This window comes from Ilyonectria robusta (genome assembly GCF_021365365.1).
Source record: "Ilyonectria robusta strain PMI_751 chromosome Unknown BGZ61scaffold_77, whole genome shotgun sequence".
NCBI lineage: Eukaryota > Fungi > Ascomycota > Sordariomycetes > Hypocreales > Nectriaceae > Ilyonectria > Ilyonectria robusta.
Genome location: NW_025764511.1, coordinates 1 through 19156, shown reverse-complemented (window position 1 = coordinate 19156; position 19156 = coordinate 1). Strand labels below are relative to the sequence as shown.

At 26.3% G+C, this 19156-nt stretch overlaps 3 protein-coding genes across 3 annotated transcripts; 2 read left to right on the top strand and 1 right to left on the bottom strand.

Moving 5' to 3' along the window:
* The first annotated feature begins 1190 nt into the window (after positions 1-1190).
* Positions 1191-2147, top strand: BGZ61DRAFT_468620 (uncharacterized protein). The gene has a single exon (XM_046247888.1). The coding sequence runs from the start codon at positions 1575-1577 to the stop codon at positions 2058-2060; it is 486 nt and encodes a 161-aa protein (XP_046093793.1). The 5' UTR covers positions 1191-1574; the 3' UTR covers positions 2061-2147.
* Positions 2148-15552: 13405 nt separating this feature from the next.
* Positions 15553-16533, top strand: BGZ61DRAFT_468617 (uncharacterized protein). Its single transcript, XM_046247887.1, has one exon. The coding sequence runs from the start codon at positions 15663-15665 to the stop codon at positions 16272-16274; it is 612 nt and encodes a 203-aa protein (XP_046093792.1). The 5' UTR covers positions 15553-15662; the 3' UTR covers positions 16275-16533.
* A 1425-nt stretch (positions 16534-17958) lies between these two features.
* BGZ61DRAFT_500823 (amidohydrolase family protein) lies at positions 17959-19055 on the bottom strand (the record flags this gene model as incomplete). Its single annotated transcript, XM_046251618.1, has 4 exons — positions 17959-18239; positions 18332-18408; positions 18481-18694; positions 18782-19055. The coding sequence occupies 4 exons, from the start codon at positions 19053-19055 to the stop codon at positions 17959-17961; spliced, it is 846 nt and encodes a 281-aa protein (XP_046093791.1).
* Positions 19056-19156: the final 101 nt, after the last annotated feature.

The following is a 19156-nucleotide window of genomic DNA, read 5'->3' as shown; positions in this document are numbered from 1 at the left end:
TACGTCGCCTGTTCTTATGTCAGTGCCTTCGCCCAATATACCTCCATGTTCACCGCCGAGGTACGGTTCCGCACAAGCTATATATCATAGATATGTTGCTGCAGGAAGCGCTTGGTATGAAGCGCAACCCCGTAGGTGGCATCTGGAGGAGAATCGAAAGAGATCCTGAGGAACGAGAGCCTTGTACTCAGCCGAAAGGCAGAAGGAGCAGTCTATCGTTGATAAAACGAAAAGGTTGCAGGTCATATTGAAAAGGTGTGAGTTACATGTGTCTGTGAGGAGCACAGCTCATTACATAGTATCCACATCTCTGCCACCAGCAGATCGGACCATCTTAGTCATACGGTCTCAACATGTTCATATGAGACAGTATTGGTTAGACATGATCGGAACTTCCCACGGGGTGTAAAAATTTGCACGCTAGGTTAGCCCAATCTACACTCCGAATTTGAATATGGCAGAACTTTCCAGCTCCACCTCAAGATAAAGTTAGACAGACTCGCGCTTATGAGTGACAGCAGCTGAACCGGAGCTTACGCTCGGCATAAATACAAAGTCTTCCCCTTGCGTCGCCATGGACCTAGGATCTTCGTGATAACTCATCTCCTCAGTCATGAATGCACAACCACAACTGAATACCAAACCTCTCCCCAAAGCCACAGGAATTAGAGCGTACCTAGTCTTAGTGACCATTTCGTACGTCGCACTCGGCATAGCGGGCATTGTTTATTTAACACGTGGTGGGCAGAGCTGGGATGGGGACACGAATACATTGACGACTGTGCTTGCTGTCCTTGGCGCAGTCTACAGTATTGTCCCGAGCTTTGACAGCGCAATGCCAACAGGCGGGTTTGCAACACTTGGCCAATCGCGCAATCCGTGGTTCAGTCTCGCTGGGGGTTCTCCACAGAATTGACGTCGCCCTGCGTGGATCAGTTACTCAAGCGTTTACAGATGCCTTTCCATGGGGACCACTCTATCGTGTTTCCTTGCCAATGTTAGCGATCGTTATGTCTGCTATTTTTAAGAAAGCATTTGGCACAGAGCTCGAGAGCGCCCCAATTACAATTAGAGGCATTGATGCCTCTTTTGTGGATCCATCCGATGTCGGAACTGGCATTCGAGGATTAAGTTCAGCGGGGGCCATAATGTACAACACCACTACAAGCATGGGCAGCGGCATGAACCCGGTCCAGAAGTCGTGGACCTACATTGCAGCTGATTCGAGCGACTTGTCCGGCTTGGGAAGCCTGCAATACTTCATGCCCAGTCTTCCCAAACTGGTTGCCGCAGGGTCTGCTGGCTATATCGATTACTCGGCTTCTTCCGTTCCAGTACTGTTTTCTCAAGGGCAATGCTCTTCCAAAATCGACCAAATCGGAAGCCCGCAAGGCTCGATCCAGAATGGCAATAACGACATTTATCTTGACACTACGGCCAACGGTACAGCCAGAATCTAAGTGATAACTGCAGCCAATATAGGATGGTCATGCTTGGCTTATATTGGCACGACGAATGGAACAGCGAATTTCATATCGGACACCAGCGGCAGCTGGAATATCTCAAGCGTCAATATGTCAACTCCGGCTAGTATCCACTTCTCCACAACCCCTGCGAGGTGGAATATGATGGCGGATATTATCTCCGACGCACTAGGCCAAACTGTAGCTTCTTCAGGGTGGAATTGGAATACGGATACTCCAAAAAGTCCCGGATACGCAATGATGCTGATAAACACTCGTCTTTGCTTCGCAACAGCTACGTTGGCATTCAGCCAAAGCCGATCAAACAGCAGTTCAAATAATGTAACCGGAGAAGCTCATCGGCCTGTCCAGAAAGTAGTGCTACACGCCAACTGGGCTCTCAAGGTTACCACCGCATGTCTGTTGCTGCAAGCGCTGGTGGCGTTGTCTCATCTGGTTTATTGGGAAATGGAAGTTCGACTTTGGTATTCTCCAAATCATGGAGATGCGAGAATCTGCAGCAATGACTGCTCCCGCAGACGCAGGGACTCCCCTCCTGGGGCATTGTTCCGAACTTCGCACGGGTGTTACAGATAATCGGGAGGTGGCAATCCGGTCGAATGGACCACCCCATTGGCATTTGGGGTTTGTGCAGTGCATCAATGGGATTACTCCGGCGCCGTGGCATTACATAGTCGATGGCGTCAATAGGTATCAGTGAGGCGGTGCTGTAGGGAAGATACATGCAATGGTAGAGTTCAAACATCTGCGTTTCCATTCCAAGCCGGCTTATAAAGCTAAGTCCTTGGCTAATATTACTTCTTCCCTCTAGTTGTCTTGACTTAACAACGTCTTGAGAGTCTACCTGCAATCTGTATAGGAACTTTTTAAAGAGGTCTATTAATTTCCTATAGTAAAGTAAATAGCACTATTAATAGTAAGAAGATAAAATCTATTAAAATTATTAATAAAAAGTTCTATTAAAATTAGAATAGTAAAAGTAAAAATAAAATATATATATAAAAAGATATTAATTAAAAGATATCTTATTTTAAATTATAAATTAAAAGAACTTAAATTAAAATATTATAATATAATTAAAGTTATAGATATATTAAATTAAGAATATAAAAAATAGAATTTATAAAGAAATTAATATAAATAGAAGAGATATTAAATAGAAGAATTAATTAAAATAAAAGTTAGATTTAAAATTCTAATTTTACTATAATAAGTAATAAAAAGTAAAGATTATAAAAAAAAAGAAATTTAAGTTAATATAATAAAATATAAATATTATATATAAATATTATTATTTATTTATTTATTAATTTAAATATCTATTTATAATTTATTAAATATATAAAGTAATATATATTAAAAATAAAGTAATTTACTATATAAAGTTATATTATAGAATATTATTAGTAAGTAATAAATTAAAGAAGATTTAAGTAATTATTTAGTTTTTTTATAATCTTACTTAATATTATTAAATAAATTAAAATTATATAATAATCTTAAATAGTAAAAATAAATAATAAGACCTATATTTAATACTAGAAGAAATAATAGCTAAATAATAAAATTATTACCTATTAATTTCTATCTAAAGCTTTTATTTAACTTCTTTAACTTTAACTTTATTATTTATAGTTAATAACCTTACTATTTATAATTAATAATCTTAAGATAATAATTTTATTTTAAGTAAAAAGATATAAAAGAAATATCTTCTATTATTAAAAAGCTAACTTTTCTTTTAATATTTATCTCTTATTTTATAATAACTAACTTTAAATATAGTAAATTTTATTTAAAGAGCTTTTACTACTAATAACCTATTATATTTATATTATATAAATAATATTCAATATAATCTTAAATTCTCTTAGAATTTAGAGGATAAATTAAAAAAATAAAAGCTAAATTTCCTCTTAAGTTTTTTAAAAAAGAGAATTTATTTAAGCTATTATTATATTATTTATAATATTTAAATAGAAGATAATAAATTATATTAGCTATTTTTAAATATATTTACTTTTTTATAAGAGAAATAAAGTTAATAAATAAAAAAATTAAATTCTTAATAGTAATTTTATTTTATATATTTAAATAGAAATAGCTATATTTTATAACTTAGTAAAAAATATTAATAATATTAATTTAAGAAGTTAAATTTTTCTTTAAAATATTACTAAAGCTTAATATAATCTTTAGTTTTAGAAGTTATTATATTATATTAAATTAGTATAGATACTAGCTATATAGAATACTAGCTAGAGGGGGATTTAAATAACTTAAATAGGTTATTATAAATATTAGAAATCTTAGGGTATTTTATAAGTTAGGTTATAGAAGTTTTTAATATATTTATTAAGGTTAGAATTAAAAAAGTTAAATAAATTCTAATAAAGAAAAAAAAAGCAGCTTAAAACTTAAAATTTAAGCTTTAGTAACTATAATATACATATAATAAAAATATATTAAATTTAAATATTAGGTTTTTTTATTAAGAGGATTTAAGTAATTATATAAGTAATTTTAAATATTATTTATAATTAAAAGAAATTATAAAATTAATTAATTTTACTTTTAATAATAATTTTTATTTTAAATATTTTACTATTAAAAAAGAATAAATTAAAATATAATTAATATAGATATATAATTTATTAAATTAAATAAATATAATAATATTATTAAAATAAATATAATTAAATTAATAATTATAAATAAAATTAGTATATTAATATATTTAAAATAGCTATATTATTTATATTATAAAAAATAAATATTTAATATTAATGTTTTTTTTAATTATACAATTAATAGTTAATTTAAAATTAAATAAGTTATTTTATTTAATAATAAAAACTTAATAAAAATAAAGCTAGTTATTAAATTAAGTTTATTATAATTATATCATAATAAATTTAATAAATATTTAAAAGTAAATAAGTATTTAAATTTAAAATATTAATAATAAATAGAAAATTAAAAAGTAATTAAAGTAAATATTATAATTAATTAAAAAAGAATATGATATAAATATAAAGTTTTTTTAAATATATATTAAATAATACATATATAATTATTAGTTATTATAGCTTAAATATTACTAAGTTATTTAAAATTAAATAAAAGAAAATAACTATCATTTTTAATAAGTTATTTAAAAAATATAAATATAAATAATATAGAAATATAAATATAAATAGTATAAATAATATAAAGAATTTAAATAATATAAATAATATAAAGTATTTAAATAACTTTATTAATTAAAAAATTAATATAAATATATAAATAAAAAGCTACTATATTATATAATAATATAATAAAAAAAATATAAATTATATTTATATAAGTTATTATATAGATTATAATTAAAATTATAATTATTAATTAATTATATTAAAATATTAAAGTTAAAATTATAAATATATTTTTAAATATATTTTTATTATATATATAATTAAGTTTTTATTATTATATATATAATTTAAGCTTTATTATTATATTTAGTTTTTTTATAATTTTACTTAATATTATTAAACAAATTAAAGTTATATAGTAATTTTAAATAGTAAAAATAAATAATAAAAGCTATATTTAATACTAGAAGAAATAATAGCTAAATAATAAGATTATTACCTATTAATTTTACTTAAAGCTTTTATTTAACTTTTTAATTTTAACTTTATTATTTACAGTTAATAACTTACTATTTATAGTTAATAATCTTAAAATAATAATTTTATTTTAAGTAAAAAATATAAAAAAATATTTTTATTATTAAGAATTAACTTTTCTTTTAATATTTATTTTTATTTTATAATAATAATTTAAATATAGTAAATTTTATTTAAAAAGCTCTTTTATTAGTAATTTATTATATTTATATTATATAAATAATATTTAATATAATTTTAAATTTTCTTAAAATTTAAAGAATAAATTAAAAAATAAAAGTAAATTTCTCTTAACTTTCTTAAAAAAGAAAATCTATTTAAGCTATTATTATACTATTTATAATATCTAAATAGAAAATAATAAATTATATTAGCTATTTTTAAATATTATTTACTTTTTTATAATAAAAATAAAATAATAAATAAGAAAATTAAATTCTTATAGTAATTTTATTTTATATATTTAAATAGAAATAGCTATACTTTATAACTTAGTAAAAATATTAATAATATCTAATTTAAGAAGTTAAGTCTTTCTTTAGAATATTACTAAACTTAATATAATTTCTAATTTTAAAAGCTATTATATTATATTAAGTTAGTATAAATACTAGCTATATAAAATACTAGCTAGAGGGGGAATTTAAATAACTTAAGTTATTATTAGTATTAGGAATTTTAAGATATTAAGTTAGGTTATAGAAGTTTTTAGTATATTTATTAAAGTTAGAGTTAAAAAAGTTAAATAGAATTTTAATAAAAAAGAAAAAAATAGCTTAAAACTTAAAATTTAAGCTTTAGTAATAATAATATATATATAATAAAAATATAGTAAATTTAAATACTAGGTTTTCTTATTAAGAGATATTATTTTATTATATTTAACTATTTATTAAATTACTATATTAAAAAAAAATAAGTAAAATAAAAATTTATTTTAAAATTAATTAATACTAGCTAAAGGTAGATTATAATACTAATTACTATAAATTTATATATAAACTTCTAATAACTTTTTTATAACTTAAAAATAACTAAAATTAAAAAATAGATAAATATATATTATATAACTTAAATAAAATTAATAATAAAATTACTAGTATAAATTTAATAATAATAATAAGCTTTTAAAAATAGTAAAGTAAAATTATAATAAGGTTTTTATTTTATAGCTAAATAATTAAAAGATTTTCTTTTTTTAAATTAATTAAAAAAGCTTTATAAACTTAAATATAAGTAAAATAATATATACTAAATAAATAAATAAATACTAGCTAAGAATATAATAAATAAATATTATAATAATATTAATATTATTATAAAGCTGTTTATATATATATTATAATATTTATTTTTTATATATAAAATATATAAGTATAAATATATAATTAAGAAAGTATATAATTATATAAAAAGATATTATAAGAGTATTTTAATAATATAGTAAATTAAGATTATAATAGCTATATAGTAAATTAAGAATATAATATAAAATTAAGAAATATTATATAAATTTTAATATTTACTATTTATTATTAATTTAATTTTATAAAATATATTATTATAACTTAATAGTAATTATTACTATTAGTATAATTTTATAATTTAAATTATATATAAAATATAAAATTATTATAAAAAAAATATAATTAGTTAAATAATTAGAAAATTAAAAGTAATATAATAAAGAAATTAAAGGAAAATTAATAAATATTATAAATAATTAATATTTATTATTAATAGTCTTTTTTAATTTATATTATTAATAAATATTATAAGCTAAGCTTAAAGTAAAAGATTTAGATATAAGCTTAAGCTAGAAATATAATAACTTAAAAGTACTATTAATAACTAAAGCTTTTACTATAATTTCTTAATAAAATTTTATTTCTTTTTTTCTTTTTCTTTCTTTAATTTAAGATACTTCTAAATATAAAAATCCTATTATTAAATAAATTTAAAACTTATTTCTTATATTATCTTAATCTTAATTACTTTATATAATTTTTATAATAGGTAAATAGTAATAAAAAACTAACTTATATAGCCTACTAAATTTAACTAAGTTACCTAGCTATAATAAGTAATTTATAAAGCTATTTATAACTAAATTATATTACTATAAAATTAGCTAGTTTAGTTAAATAAGTAATATCTTATTCTTAATATTATAATAATAATATCTATTACTTTTAATATTCTAATTAAAGTTATATTACTAACTATATAAAAACTACTATTTTTAGAATTTATAATTTATAATAAAAAAAGCTATTTTTAAATTTCCTTAAGTTCTTAAATAATTATAATAACTATATATTATAAATATAGTAAATATAAAATAAATCTAAATTAATAATTTAATAATTAATAATAATAAGTATTTGGTTTTTTAACTTTACTTAATATTATTAAATAAATTAAAGCTATATAGTAATTTTAAATAGTAGGAATAAATAATAAGTATTTTATCTAGTATTAAAAGAAATAGTAGCTAAATAATAAAGTTATTATAATAATAAGTATATATAATATCTTATTAATATCTACTTATTAATTAAGCTTTAATATATTATAGCTATTTTTTATTATTTTAAAAGCTTATAAAAACTTTATAACTTTAAGTAATTTATAATTTATTTTAATTATAACTATAAAAATAAAAATATCTAATAATAAGCTATAAAGATATTATAAAGCTATAGTAAAATAATAATATTTTATTTTCTATCTTTCTTTTAATTTTTAAATAATAAATCTTTATAGCTAGTAATATTAATTAAAATAATAATATAAAGATTACTTTTTTTAAAAGAGTATTTAACTAGTAATTATTATATAATTAGTTACTATAAATCTCTTTATAAATTACTTCTTTTAATTAAATAAATATAAGAAATTACTTAAAAAGTAAAAAACCTTAAAGTAAAATTAAATTAATCTTACTATAAATATAGCTACTTTAAAAAGTAAGATATTAAAAGAGATATTATAATAATAAATATTAATAGAATTTAAAATATCTTAAAGAAAACTTAAGAAAATATTATAAAAATACTATAAGCTTTAGTATAATATTACTATTATATTTATACCTTTTAAAACTATATAGCCTGAAATTATTTAAATTATTATACTAATTTTTAAATAATAGCTATTAAAATTACTCTTTATAAAAGAAAACAGTAAAAAAGCTAGATAGTAATAATAAAAATTTATTTAATAAAAAGTTAGAAAATAAGTAATTTTAAAGTAAAATTAAGTTTTAAAGCTTTATAAAACTCTACTAAAAAATAAATAAAATAAAAAAATAAATAATTAGTAAGTTTATTATAATAAAGATTTAAGTTAATATATTTAAATATAACTCTTATTAATAGTAGCTATAATATTTATATCTTAATTAATACTATTTATATTTAAAAATTATATCTTTTATTTATAGAAATTAAGCTATAATACTTTAATAACTTTATTAAAATAACTATATTTATTATTATTTATAAAGTAATAGTAATAAATTTTAAGATTAAAATTATAAATAGATTTTTTTATTTATATTATATAAAGTTTAAAAAAAGAATCTTTTTAAAAAAGCTTTAAATAAAATAAAATAATATAAGCTATTTATTAAAAAAAAGTAAGTATATTATAAAATTATTAGCTTAATACTATAAATAAATAATAAGAATAAATTAATTTAAATTTAAAAATTTATATTATTTAATTAATTTTAAATTTATATTAATAGAATAATATTAATAAATTCTATTAATAATATTATTAAGATAGTAAAGTAACTTTTATAAGGTATATTAATCTAGCTAATATTAATTAAGCTTTTTATAAGAAAGTTTCTATTAATTTAAGCTTATATATATTTATTAATATTTTTTAAAACTTTAAAGAGTTATTTTTAGCTATAAAAATTAAAAAGCTTTTTTCCTACTAATTAGATATTAACTATAAAGTAAATTTATAGTAAAACTTTAAGGAAAATAAGCTTTTTTTACTCTAAAAACTTCTTTATAATATATTTAAAAGAAATTACTAATTTTATAGAAGATTCTTATTAAATTACTTAATAAAAAATATATATAAGCTAGTAGCTTAGCTATTATAACTTTAGTTTTATTTATTAAAAAGCTAGAAAATAGCTTTTATTTTTATTATAATTATATATCTTAATATAATTATATAATAAGATTATTACTTCTACTTTTATTATTAAATTTTTATAATTTTATAAAGCTTATTAATTATTAAATTAAATATAATTACTATTTTTTATAAGATTTAAATACTTTAGCTATAAAGTAAAACTGCTTTTTATATCTATTTTAACTTTTTTAAATAGTAGTATACTATTTAAACTTAGTAATATTTTATTATATTTTAATATTATATTAATTATATACTATAAAAAAGCTTAATAACTTTATTATAATATATCTTAATAATATATAATTTACTTTTAGAAATCTTTAATAATATATAAAAAAGATTTAATATATCTTAGTATATTATAGTAATTAAATTAAGCTTAGACTTTAAGAAGTATAAATTTATAATTAAAAAAGTTAAATATCTTAAGTTTATTATTATATAAAAAAGAGTATTTTTATAATTTAAATAAGTATAAGTTATTTATAAATATAGTATTATAATAATAAAAAAGTATAAAGCTTTTTAAAATTTATAATATTATTATATTTTTATATTAAACTTTTTAAAATTATAATATTACTAATTAATTTATTAAAAAAATATATTTAATTTTAAAGTTAATATAAAAAGGCTATTTTTAAAAGCTATATTACTACTTTATAAGATATAATACTAATTTAATAAATTTAATTAAAAAACTTTTTAAAATTAACTTTTTAAATTATACTTTTAATAATATTCTCTTATAAGAAAACTTATAAAAGTTTACTATTTAATTATATTTTACTTATAATAATTAAGTAAGTATAAGTATAATTATTTTATTTATAATTAGAAGATACTTATAATTATAAATTATTAAAGAAATAAAAAGTAGAATTATATAGCTATAATTCTTTATAATAATTATAATTATAAGAATTTAATTTATTTTATAAAAAATAGTAACTCTTTAAATAATAAAGTTATTAATTAAGAATTTATAATTTATAATTTATTTTTAATATTAATTTAGCTATAAAAATATTATAATTAATATACTTATTATATAAGTAAAATATTTATTAAAATTAAATAATTATATAAATAAAAATATATATATTATAATTTTAATATAGTAATTTTATAAAAGCTTTTATTTATATTATAGCTATTATAATATAACTAATATAGTATTTCTCTTATATTTTAATTTTTAAGTACTTTAAAAGAAAATTATTAACTAAAATAAAACTTATTAATTTATTCTTATTATAATATTTAAAAAGCTTATTACTTTTTTCTAAAATTTAAGTTATAAGTAATATTATAAAATATAAAATAAGCTTTTAAAAATAATTAACTTATAAAAAGTAACTTTAATTTTAAAAAGTATAATTTAAAAAATTTAAAAAAGTTACTAAAAACTAATTATATACTTATATTATCTAACTAAAATATAATTTTATTATTTAGTTTTTTTAGCTTTATTTAATATTATTAGATAGATTAAAGCTATATATAATCTTAAATAGTAGAAATAAATAATAAGTACTTACTTAGTATAAAAAAAATAGTAATTAAATAATAAGATTATTATCTACTAGTCTCTACTTAAAGCTTCTATTTAATTCCTTTAATTTTAATTCTATTATTATAGTTAATAATCTTATTATTTACAGTTAATAATTTAAAATAATAATTTTATTTTAAGTAATAAAATATAAAAAAGACTAATATCTCTATTATTAAGAGACTAACTTCCCTTCTAATACTTATTCTATTATAATTAATTTTTAGTATAGTAAATTTTACTTAAGTAGCTTTTTCTAGAAATAACCTATTATATCTATATTATAGATTCTAACTTTAATATAATTTAAATTCTCTTAGAATTTAAAAGATAAATTAGAAAAATAAAAGCTAAATTTCCTCTTAAACTTTTTTAAGAAAGAAAATCTATTTAAGCTATTACTATATTATTTATAATATCTAAATAGAAGCTAATAAATTATATTAGCTATTTTTAGACATTATTTACTTCTTAATAATAAAATTAAAGTTAATAGATAAGAAAATTAAATTCTTATTTATAATTTTATTTTATATATTTAAATAGAAATAGCTATATTTTATAACTTAGCTAAAAATTTAATAATTTTAATTTAAAAAGTTAAATCTTTTTTTAAAATATTACTAGAGCTTAATATAACTTTTAGTTTTAGAAGTTATTATATTATATTAAATTAGTATAGATACTAGCTATATAGAGTAAGAAAGGGGATTTAAATAACTTAAATTTTAAGATATTAAGTTAGGTTATAGGAGTTTTTATTATATTTATTAAGGTTAAAGTTAAAAAAGTTAGATAAAATTCTAGTAAAAAGAAAAAAACAGCTTAAAATTTAAAATTTAAGCTTTAATAACTATAATATATATATAATAAAAATACAGTAAATTTAAATACTAAATTTTCTTATTAAAGGAAAAAAGTTATTATAAAAAGAAATTTATAATAGGTAAAAGTTATATTTATAGCTAGTATTAACTTATTATAAAAAAAAGCTTATTATTAATAGTAATTTATAGAAATTTATAATATATTATTAAAATAAATAGTAATTTATTATAAAAAAAAACTGGTAATTTATAATAAAAAAAATAATAAAAAAAATAATAAAAAAAGAAAATAGCTTATTAAAAAAAATAGCTTATTATTAAAGTAGGCTATAATTAGTTATTAATAAAGCTAGTAGCTTATTAATAAAAAAATTAATAATATATTATTAAAATAAGTAAAAAGCTATTATTAATATAAATAGTAACTTATTATAAAAAGAAGTTAGTAGCTTAATGTTAAGATAAAAGGTAATAATCTAGTTGTTAAGTTTATGGTATTTGATATTAAATATTAAATAATAAGGGAAATTTTACTTATTTATATAATTATTAAAGCTAAAATAAAAGAAGTATATTAGGAATTTAAAAACTTTAAGAAAAAATAGAAAAAATTAATGTTTTTTACATTTTTAAAAAGAAGCTATATATATTATTATAACTCTTTAAAAATTACTATATTAATTATCTTAAACTTTTTAAAGTTATTAAAATTAATAAAGCTAATTAAAAAATAAATTACTTATTTATACTAAAAGTTTCAGGTAAATTAATTTATAGAAATATAAAATACTAATAAGAAATAAATTACTATACTTAATATAAAATTTAAGATTTTTAAAACTTCTTATAGAAAAAAAAAATAATAAAAAAAAGTATTAATAAAGTTATAGCCTAAATAAATAGGCTATTTAACTAAGCTTAACTTAAGTAGCTATAATAATACTTCTATTTAAAATTAATTATTATTATTATTATTATTATTATATAATTATTATTATCCCTTAATAAGAAAACCTAGTATTTAAATTTACTGTATTTTTATTATATATATATTATAGTTACTAAAGCCTAAATTTTAAGTTTTAAGCTACTTTTTTCTTTTCTATTAGAATCCTATATAACTTTTTTAACTCTAACCTTAATAAATATACTAAAAACTTTTATAACTTAATCTTTAAAATACCTTAAGATTCCTAATATCCATAATAACTCTTATTTAAATCCCCCCTCTAGCTAGCACCCTATATAGCTAGTATATATACTAACTTAATATAATATAATAGCTTCTAAAACTAGAAGTTATATTAAGCCCCGGCAATATCCTAGAGGAAGATTCAACTTCTTAAATTGGTATTATTGATATTTTTTGCTAAGTTATAAAATACAGCTATTTCTATTTAAATATATAAAATAAGATTACTACTAAGAATTTAATTTCCTTGCCTATTAATTTTATTTCTATTGTAAAAAAGTAAATAGCATCTAAAAATAGCTAATATAATTTATTATCTTCTATTTAGATATTATAGATAATATAGTAATAACTTAAATAAATTTTCTTTTTTAAGAAAGCTTAAGAGGAAATTTAGCTTCTATCTTTTTAATTTATCCTTTAGATTCTAAGAGAATCTAAGATTATATTAGATATTATTTGTATAATGTGGATATAATAGGTTACTAATGGTAAGGGCTCTTCAAATAAAATTTACTATATTTAAAGTTAGTTATTATGGGATAAGGAATAAGTATTAGAAGGGAAGTTGGCCTCTTGATGATGGGAGATATCTCTCTTATATTCCTTTGCTTGGAATAAGATTACTATCTTAAGGTTGTTAATTGTAGATAGTAAGGTTGTTAACTGCAGATGATAGGATTAAAGTTAGAGGGGTTGAATGGAAGCTTTAGATAGAGATTGGTAGGTAATAATCTTATTATTTAGCTATTATTTCTTCTAATACTGGGTGTAGTTTTTATTGTTTATTTCTATTATTTGAGATTATTGTATGGCTTTAATTTATTTGATAATATTAAGTAAGACTATAAAAAAACTAAATAATTATTATTATAAAAATATCTACTTAAGATATCTTATAGAATCTTCTAGAAGTAAGATAATATATTAAGCTAGTATTAATAGCTAAAGAAACTTAAGTATAATAACTTAGAATTAAAGCTATAAATTAAGTAGATTTATAGCTTAAACTTATAGTCTATATAAGCTAAAATTGTAATTCTTCTTTCTCTTCTATTTAGTAATTAAGTAGTTTTATTTAACTTATTATTTTAAGCTTAATATCTATTAATAGGTTAGAGTAGGTATTAATATACTTATATTTATTAACTAGCTTAAAATTCTCTAGTATTTCTATTTCTGTCTACTGGTATTTAAAACCTCTAGAAATCGAGATTTATATAATAGAAAAAACTATAGATAGAAAAACCTTATAGAAGCTAAGAGGGAAAAACTACTGTAGCTAGTATCTATTAATTAGAGCTATTAAGCTAGAATCCTAATACCTACAAGTAGCCAGATTCTGTGACTTCTTATAGACCTAGCTTAACAGCCAAGATCCGTAGATTAAGGCATCTAAGACCCGGAGTCATAGTAGCCTAGGCCTGGAGGCTGAAGCAGGTGCTAAGACGCAGTAGCCTTATACACCTAAGTGCCGAGACGCAGAGGTCAGGGCAAAGGTCGAAGCCAGAAGGCTTTAGCCGAAGCCTAAGCCCACCTAGATTGAAGCTGGTGTCGTGATTGCTGTTGGCTGAGATAGCTATACTTGCTGCGAGGTCTGAACCAGCATTACAGCATGTATAAGAGCCGCAGCGGTGTCGTTGGCCCCCGCAAGCCGTGCTGCTTCCTTGCTGTTATCTCAGCTGCCAAGCTGGTCAGGGCAGCAGGCTTCGATCATAGCCGGAGCCCTTGGGCTGTGGCCGTAGCTGCTGCGTAAAGGAAGTTAACCCTCTTAATTCTTCCTTCGCTACGCTGTTAGTACCCGATGGGCACTAGCTACTGCAGCAGCTAAATTTGGTGGGCCTGCAAAAGTTTTCCACGCTAGTGCTAACAGCCGCTAATCAGAAAATTTTTTCCAGGAGAGAGTTGCGTGGGCGCCGTTCCAGTGGGAGCCAAGTTCATTCAGCGCCTTACTAATCGTCCCAAGAGGGTAAAAATATGATCTGGATCGATTCTGGATATCCAGGAGGCATCACGCCTTCACCTCTGGACTGGATTGGAGCGACCCTCGGATCCAGCTCCAATCCAATCCAATAAGATTACTGTTACTGGTATTACGGGATAAAATCAGACGGTTGATTGGAGTTGAAGGTCTTCGGCTCGTTCAATATCCGGGCTTAGAAGACGAATTGAATTCTATTCTAAAAATATATACTGGCAATTGACTCTACAGGCAAAACTCCTCAGGTTCTTTCGAACAATGCCTACTTACCTATGCTAAATGATTAGTATAGAGAGGACATCAGTGTCTGTGAGAATGAAGGGCGGCTTACTGTAGCCATTGTCCTTCAATATTACTCGCCAGTCAGCAAGCCACTAGTTTTAGCAAAAGGCTTGATTGAACCCGCCACAGCACTGCCGCAGCTAAGCGGACGAGGTGCCGAGCATGCACAACTACCGATGTTGTGTCGTGGCTCTCGATGTCAAGCCACATATTATTCACGTCATCTTCAGGTTCGAGCCATATGCTAGATCGTGAGCTTCGGGCTAAAGCCACCCGCGCCACTTTCAAGCCGCAGCAGAGCAACCTCTTCATACACAGCCTTATTTGCAGACTATCAACACGTACCCGCCAAATCGAGATGTATATAAAGAGTTTCAACCTGCCAAGTGATCTCTTTTTTCTCATCAGCATCAATCACAATCATCATCACTTCAGTTTACTATCATCCACCAATCCCACACAGATAACCTACCTTACTCTCCAACACAAATCTCCTCGCCAAAATGCACTTCACTTCGACAACCCTCGCCATCCTTCTCGCCGCCTCCACCGCCTTGGCGAGTCCCCTTAACTCTCACCATCGCCGCGGCGATTACAACCAAAGTTCAGACGCCGACATTTTCCCAAGCTTTGACCGCTACTCTGACTGGGCAATCTGCAAGGGCAAAATCACCAAGGAACGCTTCCCAAATCTGCAGGCTCCAAATGATGATGGCGGCTGCGTCCGCTATTATCGGGGCATCGACATGACCGGCGTCGTCACAGAGAAACACTTCTTCTTCAAGGATGGCTTCCGGAGTGCCTGCGACTGCGCTGCCGTGTGCCTTGAGAACCCGACCACGTGTACGAACTGGGTGTGGAAGCACACTTTCATGCCCGGGGATGGTGGCAGGAGGTCGTGCACTATCTACAGCAGTCCCAATCTGCCGACCGATGTAACACTTGCATACAATACGACCTTGAGCAAAGGCTTTGCCCTGTTGCAACCTGGGAATAACCCTCAGGCCGGAGCCCCAGCCCCATTGACTTTCTTGGATGCGGCAAATACTATCCCGGATCAGTTTGGGGTATCTGGCTTCATGGTCCAGGATCAGAATCAAAGACAGTTCTGTTAGGAGGTGGTGGTATAATATGCCATATTAGACCGGGGAGTTGCAAGGGTGCTAAAGCTGCCAGCAACATGGCTCCGTCTTGAGACGCTTCATGGCTGGGTTGCTTGGGCAGCATTGATGAGTTTGTTTCCCTTTTCATTCCCTTTCTGTCATTTCCTGCTGTTTGTTTTACATTCTCTCCTTTTGTCTTATTAGATAGCTCTGCGTCTTTCCCTACTAGCTAGTCCTGCAATAGATCAACGTCGCTCCTTCACTCCTTCTCATACCTCAGGAGTTTAAATTAAATATTCCTCTTTTAATGTTCCCCCCTACTTGTGTTCCGTTCTAAACTCCATCTCGAACAGGTCTACTAAAGTCCTTCATATATTAATTTTTCACCGAGCAGCGCAAGAGTTGCCACATCCCGACTATGTTCCCTCTCTTCAGACCCAATCATCTTCATGGTATCCGTTCAGTTCTAAACCCGGTAATGACAGGTTCGAGGAGCCTGCAAACTGGGTGCGGGTCGAGCTGTGATCTATCCTGGGTAAGGCTGTTCTGGGGAGCTCTCTCGGCCAATTAACTAGGCGAAATATGCCTATCCTCCTTCACTTCAATCTTCGTCTTTCCAAACCTTTTAACTCTTAGGTTCTATGAACTATTTCAGTATTGCCTACATATACGACAGGTGATCACCCGGTTTAGCCACTCCTCCGGCTATGAGGTTGTTTACGATATCATACAGATCACCAACCTTCCGTGGAGATGGTCGACGCAGAACTGAGTTGAAGTTTGGTCAGGGCGCTGCCGACTCCTAGAACTAGGCCGGAATACTTATATGAATACTTAGTGGTTTGGTTTCGTCAAGACTAATACTAAGAATTTCGTCCTTTTAGTATATCTCATGGTATTGTTGCCTGCCTAGACTAAGCCCGGACGCTTGAACTGACATTAGTGGTAGGCATACCTTCAGATAAGATTGATATGTATAGGCCGTAATTGGATATTCACGTACCCAACTTGTGACCGAAGAGGTCATCTCGCTCCTCCAAGACGTTACCGCAAAATACAACCGCCACTTCTGCCTCACCAACTCCTGCTCCATCTTCGGTCCTGTCTTTGCCGGGTACATCTTCACCTTCTCCATCATCGGGAGGACGTACACCGTAGTCATTACCGTCCTAATAGGCATAGCTTGCTTCTTCAGATATACTGCCATCAAAAATAACGTCCAGAACCTGGCGCTCAACTGTGCCCTGTTCTTGACCATCAACGCCTATTTCTCTGCTCTATACACCTACACCGCCGGGGTATCTTGATCGCCAGAAGAAGCCCACGTCGCATGGGCCATGTCCACAGGTATGCTTTGAACCTCTAGCTGCTAACACGCGAGCAACAGACACTGCGCTCGGCTCATCGTGCTACCTTCCGCCCAACATGGACACATCTTTTGAAGTACGACCAGGAGACATTTTATCAGATGCGAACTCGATATGCAAGCACTATATGAGGACTCTATTTACCAACAGGGACCCAGAAGACGGCATCTTGGGAGAAAAGAAGCCATGTGCTAGGAAGGAAGACATAATACCAACCTCATTCACCGAAGCTAGAGAAGTAGGATCGGCAATTCGGCTTTGCAAGGGCTTGAATAACCCTACAGAATGAGAAATACACGCAGGTGGCCCATCGTTTGGAATCCTGCCCCTTAAGTGTTCAACTTCAACAGCGAGATGGCGTGATTCCTAATGAAGTTCAGTTTGGTCGAATTGCTCTGCTGTAACGAATCAACCCATTCCGCTCCCTGCTGCATCATGACAAAGGGGTAGTCGACGGAGTACAAGATGCGATCTTCCCCGAGGATACTGCGATGAAAGCTGAGCAGTTCCGTCCAGAAGTTACCGGTTGTTGTCTCCCATATATTTGTTCGCCAGTACGAGGAAAATGGACGCCGCATTGGTATGCCCTCGGGCACCCTACGCATAAGTACTGCATCAAAGGTTTGACTGTGAGCGAAACTCGCAACCAGCATTTGAAAGCGGACCAAATCTGGGGTAGAAAACGGGATGGTAGATACGTACTCTCATCAATACGCCAAAAGTCGCTCGGTATGCGTTCTCCGAGGTGGCCAACAATGACCTTAAGTGTAGGAAAACGACTTTTCAGAAGTTAATGATCATGATTGTCCTATGCTGGCTGAGCGGCATGCATGCCTCGTGGGTTAACTCACTCAAAAACCCCGTTGGTACAGAGGCCAACAATGTGATTGGAAAGGGTGACGGCGAACTGATGGGCAGGCCCCAGCATCCAAGGGGAGTGGGCAAAGTTCACACGGTTCATGAGAGCTGTAGGTGGTCTGGGGTGAAGGTAGATCGGAACATCAAGATCGACAGCCATCTGCCAGAGCGGGTCGTACTCCGGAGTATCGTAGTACAGAAGAGTATCTTAAATGATCTTGTCAGCTGGTTCTTGTCCTTATACTTCTGGCCATTCCGCAGTAGGTCAGGTCATAGATCCTGGACCTGACTTACTATTATCGGCCCCAGCCTGCTGGAAGTCATTCAGCAGTGCTCCATGGAAACCGAGGTTTTTAACACAGCGACGAAGTTCTAGAGCAGTCTGTGTTGCATTGTGCATTGAAAGAGCAGCAAATGCTCCAAACCTCATCGTATTGTTGGAAATTGATGCTGCAATATCGTTATTGGCTCGTGTTGCAGTCTCCTCGGCAAGGCGAACATGTAAGGTGCCTTGGATTCCCGGAGACGTCAACGACAAGACCATATAGTCTACACCCGTTTCATCCATCCAAAGGAGCCGCTGATTGTGGATGTCTGCCAAGTTGTTGAGAAGGTCGGCATAGGTTTGGCCTGCCCGCGGATAATGTTAGCGCATTGGGATGGTCAGGC

Bases quoted from the DNA above. Each gene is read 5' to 3' on its own strand.
- BGZ61DRAFT_468620 (XM_046247888.1), top strand. From the start codon at position 1,575: ATGTCAACTCCGGCTAGTATCCACTTCTCCACAACCCCTGCGAGGTGG.
- BGZ61DRAFT_468617 (XM_046247887.1), top strand. From the start codon at position 15,663: ATGCACTTCACTTCGACAACCCTCGCCATCCTTCTCGCCGCCTCCACC.